Source organism: Corapipo altera, unplaced genomic scaffold (genome assembly GCF_003945725.1).
Source record: "Corapipo altera isolate COAL_440 unplaced genomic scaffold, ASM394572v1 61411, whole genome shotgun sequence".
Classification (NCBI taxonomy): domain Eukaryota; kingdom Metazoa; phylum Chordata; class Aves; order Passeriformes; family Pipridae; genus Corapipo; species Corapipo altera.
Genome location: NW_020884875.1, coordinates 27,527,404 through 27,541,789, shown reverse-complemented (window position 1 = coordinate 27,541,789; position 14,386 = coordinate 27,527,404). Strand labels below are relative to the sequence as shown.

General features: G+C 40.3%; 1 protein-coding gene across 2 annotated transcripts in view; it reads right to left on the bottom strand.

Annotated features, from left to right (window-relative positions):
- Positions 1-1,123: 1,123 nt before the first annotated feature.
- The window catches only part of NTRK2 (neurotrophic receptor tyrosine kinase 2), a 208,986-nt gene continuing 195,723 nt past the window's right edge, over positions 1,124-14,386 (bottom strand). For both annotated transcript variants that reach the window (XM_027634775.1, XM_027634776.1), the window contains 2 exons: positions 7,290-7,448; positions 1,124-6,434 (listed from right to left, as the gene is read on the bottom strand). In XM_027634775.1, coding sequence (XP_027490576.1) covers positions 6,249-6,434; positions 7,290-7,448 — 345 coding nt within the window. In that variant the 3' untranslated portion in view covers positions 1,124-6,248. The remainder of the gene's footprint in view (positions 6,435-7,289; positions 7,449-14,386) is intronic.

Below are 14,386 nucleotides of genomic sequence, written 5' to 3'. Positions count from 1 at the left end.
TGATCTGCTTGGTCCTTCACAGCTCTCTCTGGATTTTATGCAGATGGCTGGCACAGGTGAGCTGACAGGTCTTTGGATGCTGAGGCCATGGAAGGCTATTTCTGAGCTGTGCACAAGTACCCTTAAAGAGGCTACCAAGTCCGACTTGGTAGCATTGTTTTGGGAGCATCAGTAAGCTCATCAGCCTCATTAGTCTTCCCCTAGCCTCTTATGAAGCCTTACCCTTACAGCTGCAGTGAATAGAAGGCAATAAAAATGGCACCAATTATTGCTTTTAAACTGAGCCTCTGCTCTGTGCATGCTGCAGGACCACACACACCCAGGTGTAAAAGGCAGAACACACAAAACTTTCCTCCCTCAACTAGAGACGAGCAGGGTATCAGTGTATCAACACCTCTTGCTTGCCCAAGGGCCCATTGGTAGGAGCTCGAAGGAGCTATGGGACTCTGCAGGCAGGCAGGATGGCTGCTGGGGAGAGAAACTCAAACTTGAGTACTGAGGAGGCTGCACTGCACAAGAGAGGTACTTGCCTGCCCTGTTACAATGCTGCAAAAATTCTGCTGAGGAGGCCCATGGACCCTGATAGGTCATCTGTCTTTGTGTCTTGTAGCACAAAACAGCCATGAGGAGTGGCAATGTCCTGTCCCTGCTGCAGCTATGTGCCCCTAGCCTTAAAAATCCCTGGGGAAACAGAATGGTAGGGAGGGTGTGCAGGCTGTTGTGCCCGTGCTGCTGGGACTGCAGGACGATACTTACATGGGTTCAACCCTGTGCATTTCTGAAGCCTGCAGCAAGGTGTTTCATTTTGGGATGGCAACAACCCATCGAGTCCAGAAAGGCATCCAGATTTTACCATGAAAACAGATAAGGCATTTCTAAGTTCCTGCATAAGTATGAACTGCCAACAAATACTTTTTTAGTGTGGTCCAACCATATTTTCAGTTTTGAACAGACTTTATGCTGAGGCTTCTTCTCAGTGGATCATTTTTCTTTAGAGGGCAAACATGCCACATTTATACGCATACCAAACTTTTCCTTAACCTCATTCTTTTTAAAAAGAATGGAGGTAAACAAAGCCATCCAAACAACAGAAAATAGCACACAACACTTCATGAAATTTTTGGTGTTTTAAAGTAACCATTTTATCTTTCTTTTGGATGACACTGTTTATTGTAAGACATCATTTTTATTAAATACACTGTAATACAAGAGACTTTCCATGTCATGTTGAGAGAAGCTGATCACATGATTCACAAACAAAACTTTTAACACTGATATCTAGGCATCACTTTGAAATCAGCCAAGATGCAATGAAAGTTTTAAAGCAATGACTATTCGTAACAAACTGCAAAACAAGAACCACTAAATATTTCCACGGAGACATCACATTAAATAAAAAAAAGAAAAATAAAGGGAGAAAGATAGCTCTACACACCAGGTCACAGTTTGGTGACAATATAGAGATTTATATTTGTATGTAGATATCATCCTCTTTATTTCAAGTGACAAAGAGAGTGATATCTAGAAATATATATACATAAAGTATAGGTGGAGAGCAGGGTAGGGACAAAAATTTCATAATTAATTGATTCTCTCTCTGTTGGTGATTCAATTAAACATCAATGTTGAATTAAATTACTTCTATATAAAATATTCTTAGCTGCTTTTCTTTAAGTTACAGAAAGATACATATAAGCTGCAAGAATTAGGCCTCTGGAAAGATTTGATTTGTTCTCTGTTTTCTCACATATTCCAAACAACGGCCTCATTACTGGCAGCTTTTACAATCCTTGCTTGAAGTATTCACTGTTTATAAAACATCAGCCGGTTATCACTCAGAACCTTGTACAAGCAAACAAAAAATCCCCACAGACCTTGTCCAGAATGCATAGACAGAAAAATAACACACTCATCATTTCCCATTTCTTCTCCTGAGTCATATGTTAAAAAGATGGCAGAATAGTCACTTGGTTACCATTGTGAATTTCACAGTGTTTTCCCTGCAACATGTAGCTTATTTTTTTCGTCACATTTGTGATGAATGTAGCACATCTCCCCACCCCACACAAATAAAGGTGTTTAAACTAAGGCTCTAAAGGACCTTTTATTTAAAGCAGCAGTGGCTTATCCCAGCCCTCACAACATGAAAATACAACTTCCTGTGCTATCAAAACCTAGAAATCCTGACCTTGCTTCCCAGTCCCTCCCCATTCCTCTTCCTCATGTTTTATAGCAGTAATTGAAATTCAGTTACAGGCTGCAACAAACCAAACGTGGACTTGTTCTAGTATATATGCATTATAACTTAGTCATCCAGTGATCTAATAATTTTATCGGGTTATTTAATTTCTTTTTAAACTGTTTTGTAAAAGTCTATATCAACCATAATCTCTTACAAAGGTAGAGAGGGTGCAGTGAGAGAAAGAGAGTGAAAGAGAGAAAGGAAAATATAAAAGAAGGAAAGAAGGAGACGAGGAAGGTCAGAAAAAGAGAAGTAAAAAAGTAATAAAGAAATAACAAGAAAGGACAAAAAAGAAAGAAGAAGAGAAAAATAAGAAGTTACTTATTAAACTGTAGACAATATCTAGATATATTGTTTTATAGGTCAAAATGAATGCAGTCCTTTTAAAGAGGGTACAGTCCATCAGGCATCATAGGGTGCTGTTGCTTTACAGTTATCTGTTCTCTATGGCCACTTCTAAGTTCCGTGGATCTATTGAGAGTGAAAGACAGAGCGCGGTGAATTCTACTGTTATTGATCCTGAATGTCGGTGTTCTCCTTCTTTTACAAGTCATGCTGCAGTTTGAACAGTCCAGCTCATTCATGGAATTATTTTGATACTGAAGACAAGTATAAAATGCCAATGGAGCTGCATGTTATTCTAGGAAATAAAACAAGAGCAGCACAGACCCAGAAATGACAGTAAAACAAACTTTGTTTTCTGAGCTTGGAAGCTTGTCTACTCATTTCACTGTGAGAAATCAACAAGTGAGATGGGAATGGAAGAAATGTTTTTATGCAATCATCTGGGGAAGAAAAGTGCTCGTTGTTGGATCTCTGACATTCTAGCACTGCCTCTGCTGCACACCAGTTAGAAAGTTGAATCTTACAAACATAGAAAAAGAAATATCAAAAGAAAAAAATTTGGTTGCTCAGCAGACTTTATCAATTTATTAATAGCACTCTAATCATAATTTGTAATAACATAGGTGTATGTAAATTTATACATATACACACAGCCCATACATAATGTGCATGCATGTCTGCACATATATAAATAAAATACAACAGACATAGGCATACATGTATATGCTATGTGTGTGTATATATATATGCCATATGCAAACACAGATATATTATATATATTATATATATGATCAGTTCATAACACAGTTCAGAAAGACTTTTTAAATGAGCCTGATTGTCATATTTACTGTGTACACAATTTACCTGACAGTGCAAGCATGATGAATACGCACATATACTCACCCTTCATTTATTTCTTCCTCTTCTCTGCTCATTCTGCTACATTTACCCACCTTTTCATGAACAAACGCAAACTAAGTATAGCTACAGTTTATAGCTTTTTACTGTGATTATACACTTTATGCACTATCAAGAACATTAAGGATATAGGTCAAGGTTAACCATACTGGTGGCTCTGTAGAACATTTGGTCCTTTAGAAGTTTAACATACTGCTATGTTATTGCACAATGCTTTCTAATGCTATTTATTCTCTGAAATGACTCTAAAATTTATTCTCACTAGTAAATGAAAAAGAAGATGCCACTAAGTATATTTTCAGGGTTTTGTGGTTATTTTTGGTATACATTCTTTCAGTGCTTGCAAAGCACAAGTGCTTGCTTTTGGGCTGGAGCCTGTTTTCCAGTAGAAGCATCATCTCAGATGCCTTTTTCTTCAGCTCAAAAGAAACTAAGACAGAATATGCAGGTAGAAACTTAGCAGCCCTCTCCATCACCTGCATCCTCCTCTCACTGCACAGTAAGAGAGGACTCTGGTATCTTTCTTTTCCACCACTGTTATTTTGAAAATAATTTTCAAATTCCTTTAAAACATAACATTCATTTTCTCAAGAGAATGGGTTTCAGCAGATGCTCAGTCTTTTTCTAGTTTTCTGTGAGAACTTCCGAGACAGTCTAGATAAAATCTTAAGGCCCATTTTGTAGGAATCTTCCTCTGGCTTTTTATGTGTTTCCAGTTCAGTAGTGTTAAGAAATAACATCTAGTTTATTAAAGAAATACTGAGTATGGCTTTATAGTTACACTGTCATGTTTATTTGTAATGCTGCCTTTTCAATGACATTGAGAAGGGTAAAACTTCATCAGTGTCCAGTGAACTGTTTTCTTCTGAAAATGTTCAGAATCTTTATAAGCTAGCTCTAAAAGCTTCTGAAGGAAAAACTTGAAGTGCCTCAATAAATAATACATGCAAGCAAATTATATATTAAATGTTCTATGGGAACACTTACAAAAATAAAATGCTTAATTTATTAAATAAAATATCCCCAACACGAAGATGAACTATTTTGATCTGGCTCATATCAATAAGAAATAATAAAAAGAGAAAATGGAAAGAAAGATCACTTTTTTGCAATAATGCCCCCTCACAGAGGGAGGCAAAAGTCTTGAGGAATAGGTAAGGTAGGTTTTCATTTGTAAGAATTTATATTAAAAATAATCCTAACTCTAAATTTCAAATTGTCAACTTCTAGTTTGAAAAACAACAAGTATGCCCATGCAGCTGTCATCAACACAGTGGCCATGCAAATGTTGTACATATACAATGCCAATCCAAACAAAAATAAATTATTTAAGAAAGTGTGGATGTTGGTTATGACAGCAATAGTACCAATACAAACATGGCGCTGAGCTCAGAATATCTGCACTCTGAATAGCAAGCCATAACAACAGAGTAATTTGTTTTCTCTAGAGATCTTTATCCCCTGCTATGTCTCAAACATAACCAGTGATCTCCGTGCTTTAGATTATTCATGTTATATCAGCCTATAGTATCTATAACATTGTAAAGGCATTTTAACATGGCTAATGTCCTCCATTAGCCCCTACTAATGAAATATTGTTATGAGTTTGCTATGCCTACTAGGGTGTACTACAAGATGAGTGATCATTTCTGCACAAAGGGCATTAACTGACAAAGACCATGCACAGTTTTAATTGCATGGTTAAAAAAAAAAGAAAGGGACTAAGGAAGGAAGGAGTATGCTGCTGGACAAGCATAGTATAAGATATATCTGCCCCAGCATCTATAGTTCATCCTATCTTATCAAAATCCTTAGTTTCAGCATGTGATCATAAAATTAATACTGTACATAACTAAGTCTAGCTTCAGCCTTTACTAAAAAAGACTACCTGGAGAACATTTTTACACCAGTGGCATGACATTATCCTAGCAGTAGACAAAATAAGGGTATGTGTTTAGTTTATCGTGTTGTAACACAACTGTGTGCAGTGCAGGCAGCATCTTTTTTCATTTTACTTGATTCTGGCAATGAATGGTGCTGGCAAAGCACCTCCTTAAACAATCCTTTTAGTCCTCAGAAAGATTCTTCGGGGAAATTGCTAGATCCCCTCTTGCCTTCTATCAAATCATTTCAGTGTTTTCTTGTAGGGTTGAATGCCACCTGATTCTCAAGTTCCTCCAGACAGTGTATCACACAAGAATGTCTTCTTTATCTCTGCAAAGAACATTCTTCATGTAGAGAACACCAGTCTTCTTTTTCCACCCATAGGTCAAAGCAAAAAAATGAGATGAATCCATAGAAACTCCCAGTAGCTGTACTGCAGAAATCACAAAGTTTTAGTCAAATATATTTTTCCCTTTTTTTCATCCACATCAAAGGCATGAATACAACAAGGCATTGTCAGTTGTGGTGGGCAAACTGAAGAGTCTGCTGATATAACAGATCAGGTTTTTAAGGCCTTTGTCTATGCAGTTACAATAACGCAGAAGCCAAATTGATTAGAAAGACAGGAGAGAAGGAAAAAAAAAGATAGAAACTGAGAGAGAGAGAAGATACATCTCAGTAATGTCTAAAAAGTCAATATTGTGTCTACAGATGGAGAAGTGCACATTGCTTGCCCTTTGAAACCTTCTCCGCAACTTTGTCATTGATACTGTCAAAGTTAAGAACACATTTTAATGGAGTTCAGCGGTAGTCGAACACATTCATTCCTGCAGCCCAGAAGAAGAAATACTAGGAGACTTTAGCCTAAAATATCCAAGTAGACTGGAGATGCCTTGGCCAAGTTCTGAAGGAGGGAATGGATTTCTTTGATGTTGAGCCTCATGTGAGGCTCCCGTTGCCAACAGCCCAGCATCAAGTCGTACACTTCCTTTGGGCATGTGCGAGGTCGCTGCAGGACTCGGCCCTGAGTGATGCACTCAATCACCTACAAGAAAGCACAAGGAAAGGATCAGCACAGCTGTGCCAACTACGTGGAGTTCATCCATACAAGAGTTAACTTTAATCACTACAGCAGCCTCACTGGTAGTGGTCATACAACCTGCTCTGTCAAGGGCTGCATTTCTAGGTGAGATGCATGAGCAGCACTATGCGATCTGAAAAAATAACTGAATTCAAGTGGTCAAGGAGCAATAACTTTTCTCATATTAAGTTCACCCATGTTGCCCCTTTCATACAATAGCTAGGAATTAATCCCATACTTTCTCTCTGTATCCATCTATCAACCTCATCTCATCTCAGAAGGAGGCTAAATTTTCAGCCTACTCACACAGAGCTTCAATGCCTCTCCTTCTCTCCCTCCCTCTTTAAATTTATGAGTATCACCATAGCTAATCTCTGGAAAGAGATTACTTTTGACTGCCTGGAAATCAGCAGGTATCTAGATTGCTTCAATCTATTCAAGAATGGTTATAGACAATGACTCTGCAACAATATCATGTATGATACGACTGTTAAGGAGATAGCTAAGGTTCTTTTCATTGCCTCATGTCCTTTTCATGCCTTTCTTAATACCCAGATCAGACTCTATCCTATACAAAAGAAAAACCGAAATTCCAACTATTCTAGTTCTACTTGGACACTCTGCTTGGACACTACTTCCATCCACTCAAGAGAGAAAAGGGTAAAAAGGAAGAAATTCGATCACATGATTCATGACAATATCTGATAATAGTATTTGCCTTTACCGAATAAATTTTTTACTGTCCCTTCTCCAGAAAAGCAACACCACCAGTTACCATGAGAGCTTTCCTAATGCAGTCTGAGAATGTATTACACACACCTCGTTATTTGAGAGCTGATACCATGGCTGTTTGCCGTAAGTAAAGATTTCCCATAATACAACTCCCAGGCTCCAGACATCGCTTTCTGTGGTGAATTTCCTGTACATTATACTCTCTGGAGGCATCCAACGAATGGGCAGCATGGTGTGACCCCCAACCTGAAAAAAACAAATGAAAGAGTCAGAAATAGTTCCATGAGAGCCTTACAAGGAAGTGTCAAGACACTAAATAAGGAGAATCCATGGTTTCTTTTTTTCCCACATGGTAACATTTCCTTCAAGGACATTTAAAGAACTGGGGATTCATGGTCCAAACACTTCTCCCCCAGCAACAATCATTACCATGAAAGGTTTCTCAAAATCTCAAAAGACGTTTGTAAAATTCAAACTAATCTTTAGTGTTTACTTGGCATATCCTACCCAAGGAACACGAAGCTCTATATCACACTACCAACCTATTTTAAATTAGACCAGTTTTACTCTCCATTTTAAACTCAAGAAACTAAAAAAGATTCATTAAATGAAATCTACAGTGCATGATTCTCCTAGAAACTCAGTGACATTGACCGAAATCCATGAAAACACAGTGGTCTCACTGCACAGCATGGTAGGACTGGATTTACATGGTTTAATATCCTAATTTTGACTGAATAAAGCAATGTTATTTTCTGTTGATAAGTTCCCCAGTTAATGCATCAAACTATTTTGTCAATCATTAACTACACAGTACAATACAGCTTTTTTTTTTTTAATAGTCCTTTGGATATATTTCCTTGATAATAAACAATGTGTAAGACATGAACTCTGCCCAAAATCAAGTCATGTTGAATGGGACCTTCACTGAATGAAGGCCTTTCTGAAGGCTTTTAGAACATTTTTAATTTTCCCAGAACGCTACATGTCCTTAAACTTAGGTTTCCTAACCCTAATGTAAATTTTAAAAAATTGCTTATTTTCAGCTCCTAAAAAATTTATTGTTCCTGGTATGTACCTGTAGTGGTTTGAATCTTGTTTTTCCCCCAGAGGCTAAGAAAAGTGGTAACCCCCAAGGGGTGGAAACCCCTGGAAGTTTTGAAGTTCTGTCCAATGGGTGCTCCTGCAGAAATGTAAACATACCACAAGCACCGGAAGAGAAGAGTTGTAGTTTCGGTAGTAGGTGAGGTGGTCATGTTGTAGGAGCCATAAGGAAAGGGGCCCGGAGCCCCTCGGGGCCTCTGGGGCCTCCCAGCCCCTGACTGGGGGGGAGCTGCAGGGACCTGGAACAGCATAAAGCTGGGCTAGGTGTCTGTAGTTATGCCGGGAGATGTTTCTCTCCATCGTGGGCAGCGGCTGGAGAAAGCAGCAGCCGGCACTGACCGGAGAAACGGTGGCAGAGAGCCAGAAGAGATAAGACAGAGCAACAAAGACATGCAGCACCAGAGAAAGAACTCCTGGAAGGAGAGCCGAGGAAAAGAGAGCCCGCAGCAGAGTTACAGAGTTCTGGGGGTAAGAACTGATACCAGACTCCCCAAACTCCTTTGATCCCTCTGAGAAAAAGAGGGAGATGGACTCTATTTTGGAGAGCAGTTTTGGACATGCAGCACCAGAGAGAGACAGAGAGAGAGAGAGAGAGAGTGAGTAGCTGAGAAGCTTAGAGCGTCCTGGGAAGTTGGACTGGGACGGAAAGGAATGTGGAGGAGGGCTTCGCCCCACCCCGCTGCCTTGAGGCAGAGCACGGAGCTCTGCAAAGGGGAATTTGAATCCCCTGAGGAAAGGGACTGCCATGAAGACCCCTGAGCTTCGTGGTATGACGTGGTGACGTGAGCTTGTCCCTGCTATGCAGTCCATGGAAGAGAAAGACCCTCGTTTTGGAGACGACGGGCCAAGGGGCTTGGAGACCCCCTTGTGTGTATTGAACAGAGATCCAGCTACAACAATCCAGTTACTGCTGCATGTATGCAATGAGGAGACCTGCTGCCTTAGAAGAGATTCCTGCTTTGGGACTGGAAGGGATCTGTCCTTCTTTCCCTCCTGGACTTTTATTTGGAGGGGAGAAGAGATCTGATCCATTGTAAATACTATATGTCATGGTAAAGATAGTTGTGATTGTGTGTATAACGTGTTATAGTATTTATTTGTACAGTCATTGTAATATATTCCCTTTCCCCCATTCTGAGTCTGGTTGTGTTTTGTCTGGAAAAAAACCCATCTCACATTGGGTTGAGATGTGGGAGGGGGAATGGAGCTAGGGAATTGGATTTTGGGGGTATCTCAAACGATGACAGTACCATTCTGACTGAGTCACATCATTAAATTAATTCACTCAAGTTCTTTTAAAATAGTGTAACTGCTGAGATATTCTGACATAGATATACAGATATGCTAATTACTTTTGCACCATGACAGCTGAGAATATTTCCAAGGAAAATTAAAAAAAAAAAAAAAAGAAAGCTTTTCCAAGGACATCTAACCTTGATTAACTCACTTTCCTGTCTGAAAATGTATTTAGTTATGAAACCATATTTGCACTTTCAGAATTCTGTCAATTCAAAATATCATTTCTCTTTGTGGGACATTACATTTGTTGTATAAATAATGCCGTCTTTGTTCTCATGTTGAAACAGCAAATGGAAGGAAAATACAATGGAAGTTCAGTCAGGGTTCCTATTATTTTTAAATCACACAGAACATCCATTTCCAGTTATTTGTCAATAACTCAGTGTTTGCACAGCATACTGAATGCAGCTATGGCTCTGAGAGCTCAACCCTGTCCTGTGCATCGCCACAAGTCCATGCTTACTACCGACTTCACAAAACCAGAAAGTCATGCTAAAACTTTCATAGACTTCACAGACTCACAGAATACGCTGAGTTGGAAGGGACACACAAGGATCAGTGAGTCTAACCCTTAGCCTTGCACAGGACCATTCCCAAGAGTCATAGCATGTGCCTAAGGGTATCATCCAAACACTTCTTAAACTCTGCCAGGCTTAGCGCTGTGACCACTTCCCTGGGCAGCCTGTTCCAGTGCCCAACCACCCTCTGGGTGGAGAACCTTTTTCTACTGTCCAACCTAAACCTCCCCTGACACAAAGTCAGGCCATTCCCTTGGGTCCTGTCCCTGGTCACTGCAGAGAAGAGATCAGTGCCTATCCCTCTTCTTCCCCTCACAAGGAAGTTGTAGACTGCAATGAGGTCTCCCCTCAGTCTCCTCTTCTCCAGGCTGAACACACCAAGTGACCTCAGCTGCTCCTCATACGGCTTCCCCTCAAGGCCCTTCACCATCTTTGTTGTCCTCCTTTGGATGCTCTCTAAGAGCTTAATATCTTTCTTCTATTGTAGTGCCCAAAACTGCACACAATATTCCAAGTGAGGCTGTACCAGAGCAGACAGGAATAATCCCTTCTCTTGATCGGTTAGCAATGCTGTGCCTGATTACCCCAGGACATGGTTGGCCCTCCTGGGTGCCAGGGCACTGCTGACTCATATTCAACTTGTCATCGACCAGAACTCCAGTTTGTAGGTACATCCAGGGTTACCCCATCCCAGGTGCATAATCCAGCACTTTCCATCTGGTTGGTGGTTGCCCAGTCCTCTCATTTGTTGAGGTCTCTCTGCAGGGCCTCCCTGCCTTCGAGGGAGTCAGCAGCTCCTTCGAGTTTTGTGTCATCTGCAAACTTGCTTAGTGTCCCTTCCAGTCCTGCATCCAAGTCATTTATGAAGAAGTGGAAGAGCAGAGGGCCTAAGATGGAGTCCTGTGGAACCCTACTAGTGACAGGTCACCAGTCTGATGTTACCCCATTCACTGTTACCCTCTGTGCTCAATCCATGAGCCAATTGCTCACCCAACACATGATGTGTTTATCCAGCTGTGTGCTGGACGTTTTGTCCAGACGGATCCTGTGAGAGACAGTACTGAAATCCAAAAAGATTACATCAACTGGCTTTTCTTGATCTAGGCTCTTCTCCTCCCTCCACGTGAGATGTCATATGAGTGATGGAGGAGTATTTTTTGACAGGTTGCTGAACGAAAGGCAAAGCTCCTGATTTCAGTTCCTGACTACATTGTGGATTTGTTTCTGACTCAATTCAGGTGTCTGTGCACAGGCTTCAGAGCCGTTAAAAAGGGGATCCAGTTCCTATGCACTTCATAGGCAGAGAACAGATAAAAATTTTTCGGTACTTTTCTCATGTGGTAGTTTGGGCTAGGCTTTCCTTGGTGACCAGTTTGTAACCAAGGAAGGGCCCAGATTTACCCAGTATTCCCTACAATTTTTACCTAAGCCAGACTATAAGAAGAAAAGAGGAAAGGCCTTCGCTCTCTTTCCTTCTGGCGGCTTGGAGGTGCAGGTTCCCTGCCCCATTTTTGTCTGTGTTATAGTTTATCCGTCCGGCAGACAGAGTGGCTGTAAAGCTCCTATGTTTCAGCAGTTTTCATCAACTTTGACTGAGATGTCCCTCAATGATGTGGGGAGTCTGAACACACCAACACGCTGAGATGCAAACAAACAGTCAGTCGTCCACCTTATCATAACCTAAAGTGACATGACAACCAAACACTTTCAAACCACCACTTTTACCCCTGTCTTGCGAGGTATTTCATTAGAAAGTCAGAAAAGTCAGACCCTTAGAAACATGCACTCACACACACCCAGAAAAAGGGCAAGTGCCATTAAAAGATGGTTAGCAATGAGACCTTTTGGTCTCATCAATTATTAAAATGGCTCTTAGATCTGCTCATCATATAACCTCTGCTATTGGTTCTGTTCATCAATTTCTTTGACTCATTCATTTAAAAATTAATGAAAGCTATAGACAATAAAATATGTGTCTCTATTTTTTCTTATTTGTCATGTCTTAAATCAAGAGATTTTGAAAAAGCATTTAAAAAAACCCCAACCACTCTTTTCCCATGGTTCCTCACTATAGATCCACTATGTATTTTTGGTAGGACTCTCTGCTGAGCTTCTGATGCCATTCAGGAAAATGAATTCTAGAGTGATGATAAACTGCCACCAAATAATGGCTCTGTGATCAACTGATCTGTAACATAACACACCTAGCTGTCTCTCTTTGCAGTCATAGCAAGACTGACTTGCTAGGGTTGATACCGAGAATACAAGCCACAGGGCTCTTTGGTGTTTTTTCCACATGATCTTGCCTGGACTGGTGTCCATTTCTGTCCCCAAAGGCATGGGACTTCATCAGACAGAGGAGTTGACCAGGACTGAGGAGTCCTGAGGTCTCTCCATCTTTATCATTGCTAGCATCAATCATTTTAGACAAAGTTACTTCCAACACCTCAGCATCTCTTTGAAGAGAGAATTTATTGCCTTTCAAAGTATCAACAAAAGTATTACACAAGGTGCTTTTCTTGACAGATGCCATTGCAATGAAACACGATACCTGTGCAACACTGAGCATCACCTGTGGCAGGCTGTGAATCTACCTGTGGTCTAAGAGCTCCTTCCATTTCAGTTCAGTCCCATCAAAAGCACATGTCAGGGTCAAAGGCACTTCTTCTAAATGCACATTTCCTTTTCTATTAAAAATCAGTGGTTACTGATTGGTTACTCAGCTAAGAAAAGCATTAAGGGATGTGCTAGTTGTATGTTTAAAATGAAGCACATACTTCAGAGCTTTTTGAACTGAAGCTTGGAACTTGACACAACTGTTTGCAGGATGCCTGAAACAAACTGTCAGTCTGTTGAGAGCTTCTTTTATCTTTATCTGATGAGTTCAAGCACCCAGGGTTGTGCATAACTGCAGTGAAGAGAGGTGGGGTGCCTTTTTGCTGTTGTTGCAAGACTCTCAGCAAGGCTACAAGAGGTTTTCCAAGAAGCACCAATGAATGAAAACATGACTGCACTGACCAAAGTTTAAAGGTTCTGAGTGCTTCACAGGGATGCCTTCCACATTTTCTTTAAGAAATGCAAGTTATTACACAGCTCTCAGATATCACCAGCATTCTGCAGTATAAAGTCCCTGCTATGTACACTGTAATTGCAGTGCTGCTTGATATACATAAATTTCAAATGGTTGTGTGCTAAGCAGACTACAGTTATAGGTAAATAACACCTTTATGTTCAGCCTAGCTAAGGTTATGACAGGATTTAAAGCATTAAGTTTTTACGTAATATGCTATCACTTTAAAATCCATACTGTAGCTGTAAAAATGACCACTTTTTGTATACAAGTTAGGGTAGATTTTCTTGATGTTTATCTGAAAGCAGCTGCATTATTACCATAATACCATATAATGCCATAGTTCATTTTTATTTAGAATTGTACTGCTACAGAAGTACAGATTTAAGTACTTATTTCCAAATGTCAGCCTATGAAAGCAAGCATACCCTAGCCCAGCTATACCCTTGTATTATCTTCACTAGCTGGTTTTACTAGCAATATTGGTCTAGAACCTAAACCATAAAGCCTGGTGAATTAGACTCCGCATTGTGTAAACAATCCACAGGGAGGAGTCTGCTATGCCTGGCCAGTGAACTATGATGTTCACCAATGAAGCTCTTCCAAGGAAAAACAACCACACTGCGCCACATATGAATGTTGCAGTTTCAACAATACAAGGTCATTCCACTTGTCACCACTTTCAGCAACCACCTTTTTAATGAATTTCGGTCTTTGAAAGGTGTGAGAAAAGCTGGCCTTGAACACTGTTTTGATATATTTGCAAACATTTAGCTTCTAAGTTTGTCACAGGAGGACTACGTCTTAGTCTTGAAGCAGGGCATATAATTTCAGAGTTTGTTAAAGTTTGTTCACTTTCTGTCCATTTAAAAATAGACCTGTCTATACCTGCCATGGTCACTCCTCCAACTTCTACTGCCCAGCTGCCATGGGAATCCAAGGCCTTGTTGTCTGATGATTGTTAGCAAATGGAGATGCTGTATTACAGAGAACAACCAAATGGATGTCCTGTCTGGCTTGACTGGTGCATCTCTCCAGAGCCCCGCTGTTCACAGACCTTTTGCAATTCAGGATGGTGGACTTGAAAGCAGCAAAGCAGTTCAGCATATGTTTCAATTAAAAGACATGTGTGGTAGTTTAGTCTAGGCCTTTCTTGGTGACCAGTTTGTAACCAAGGAAGTGCCTAGATTTAC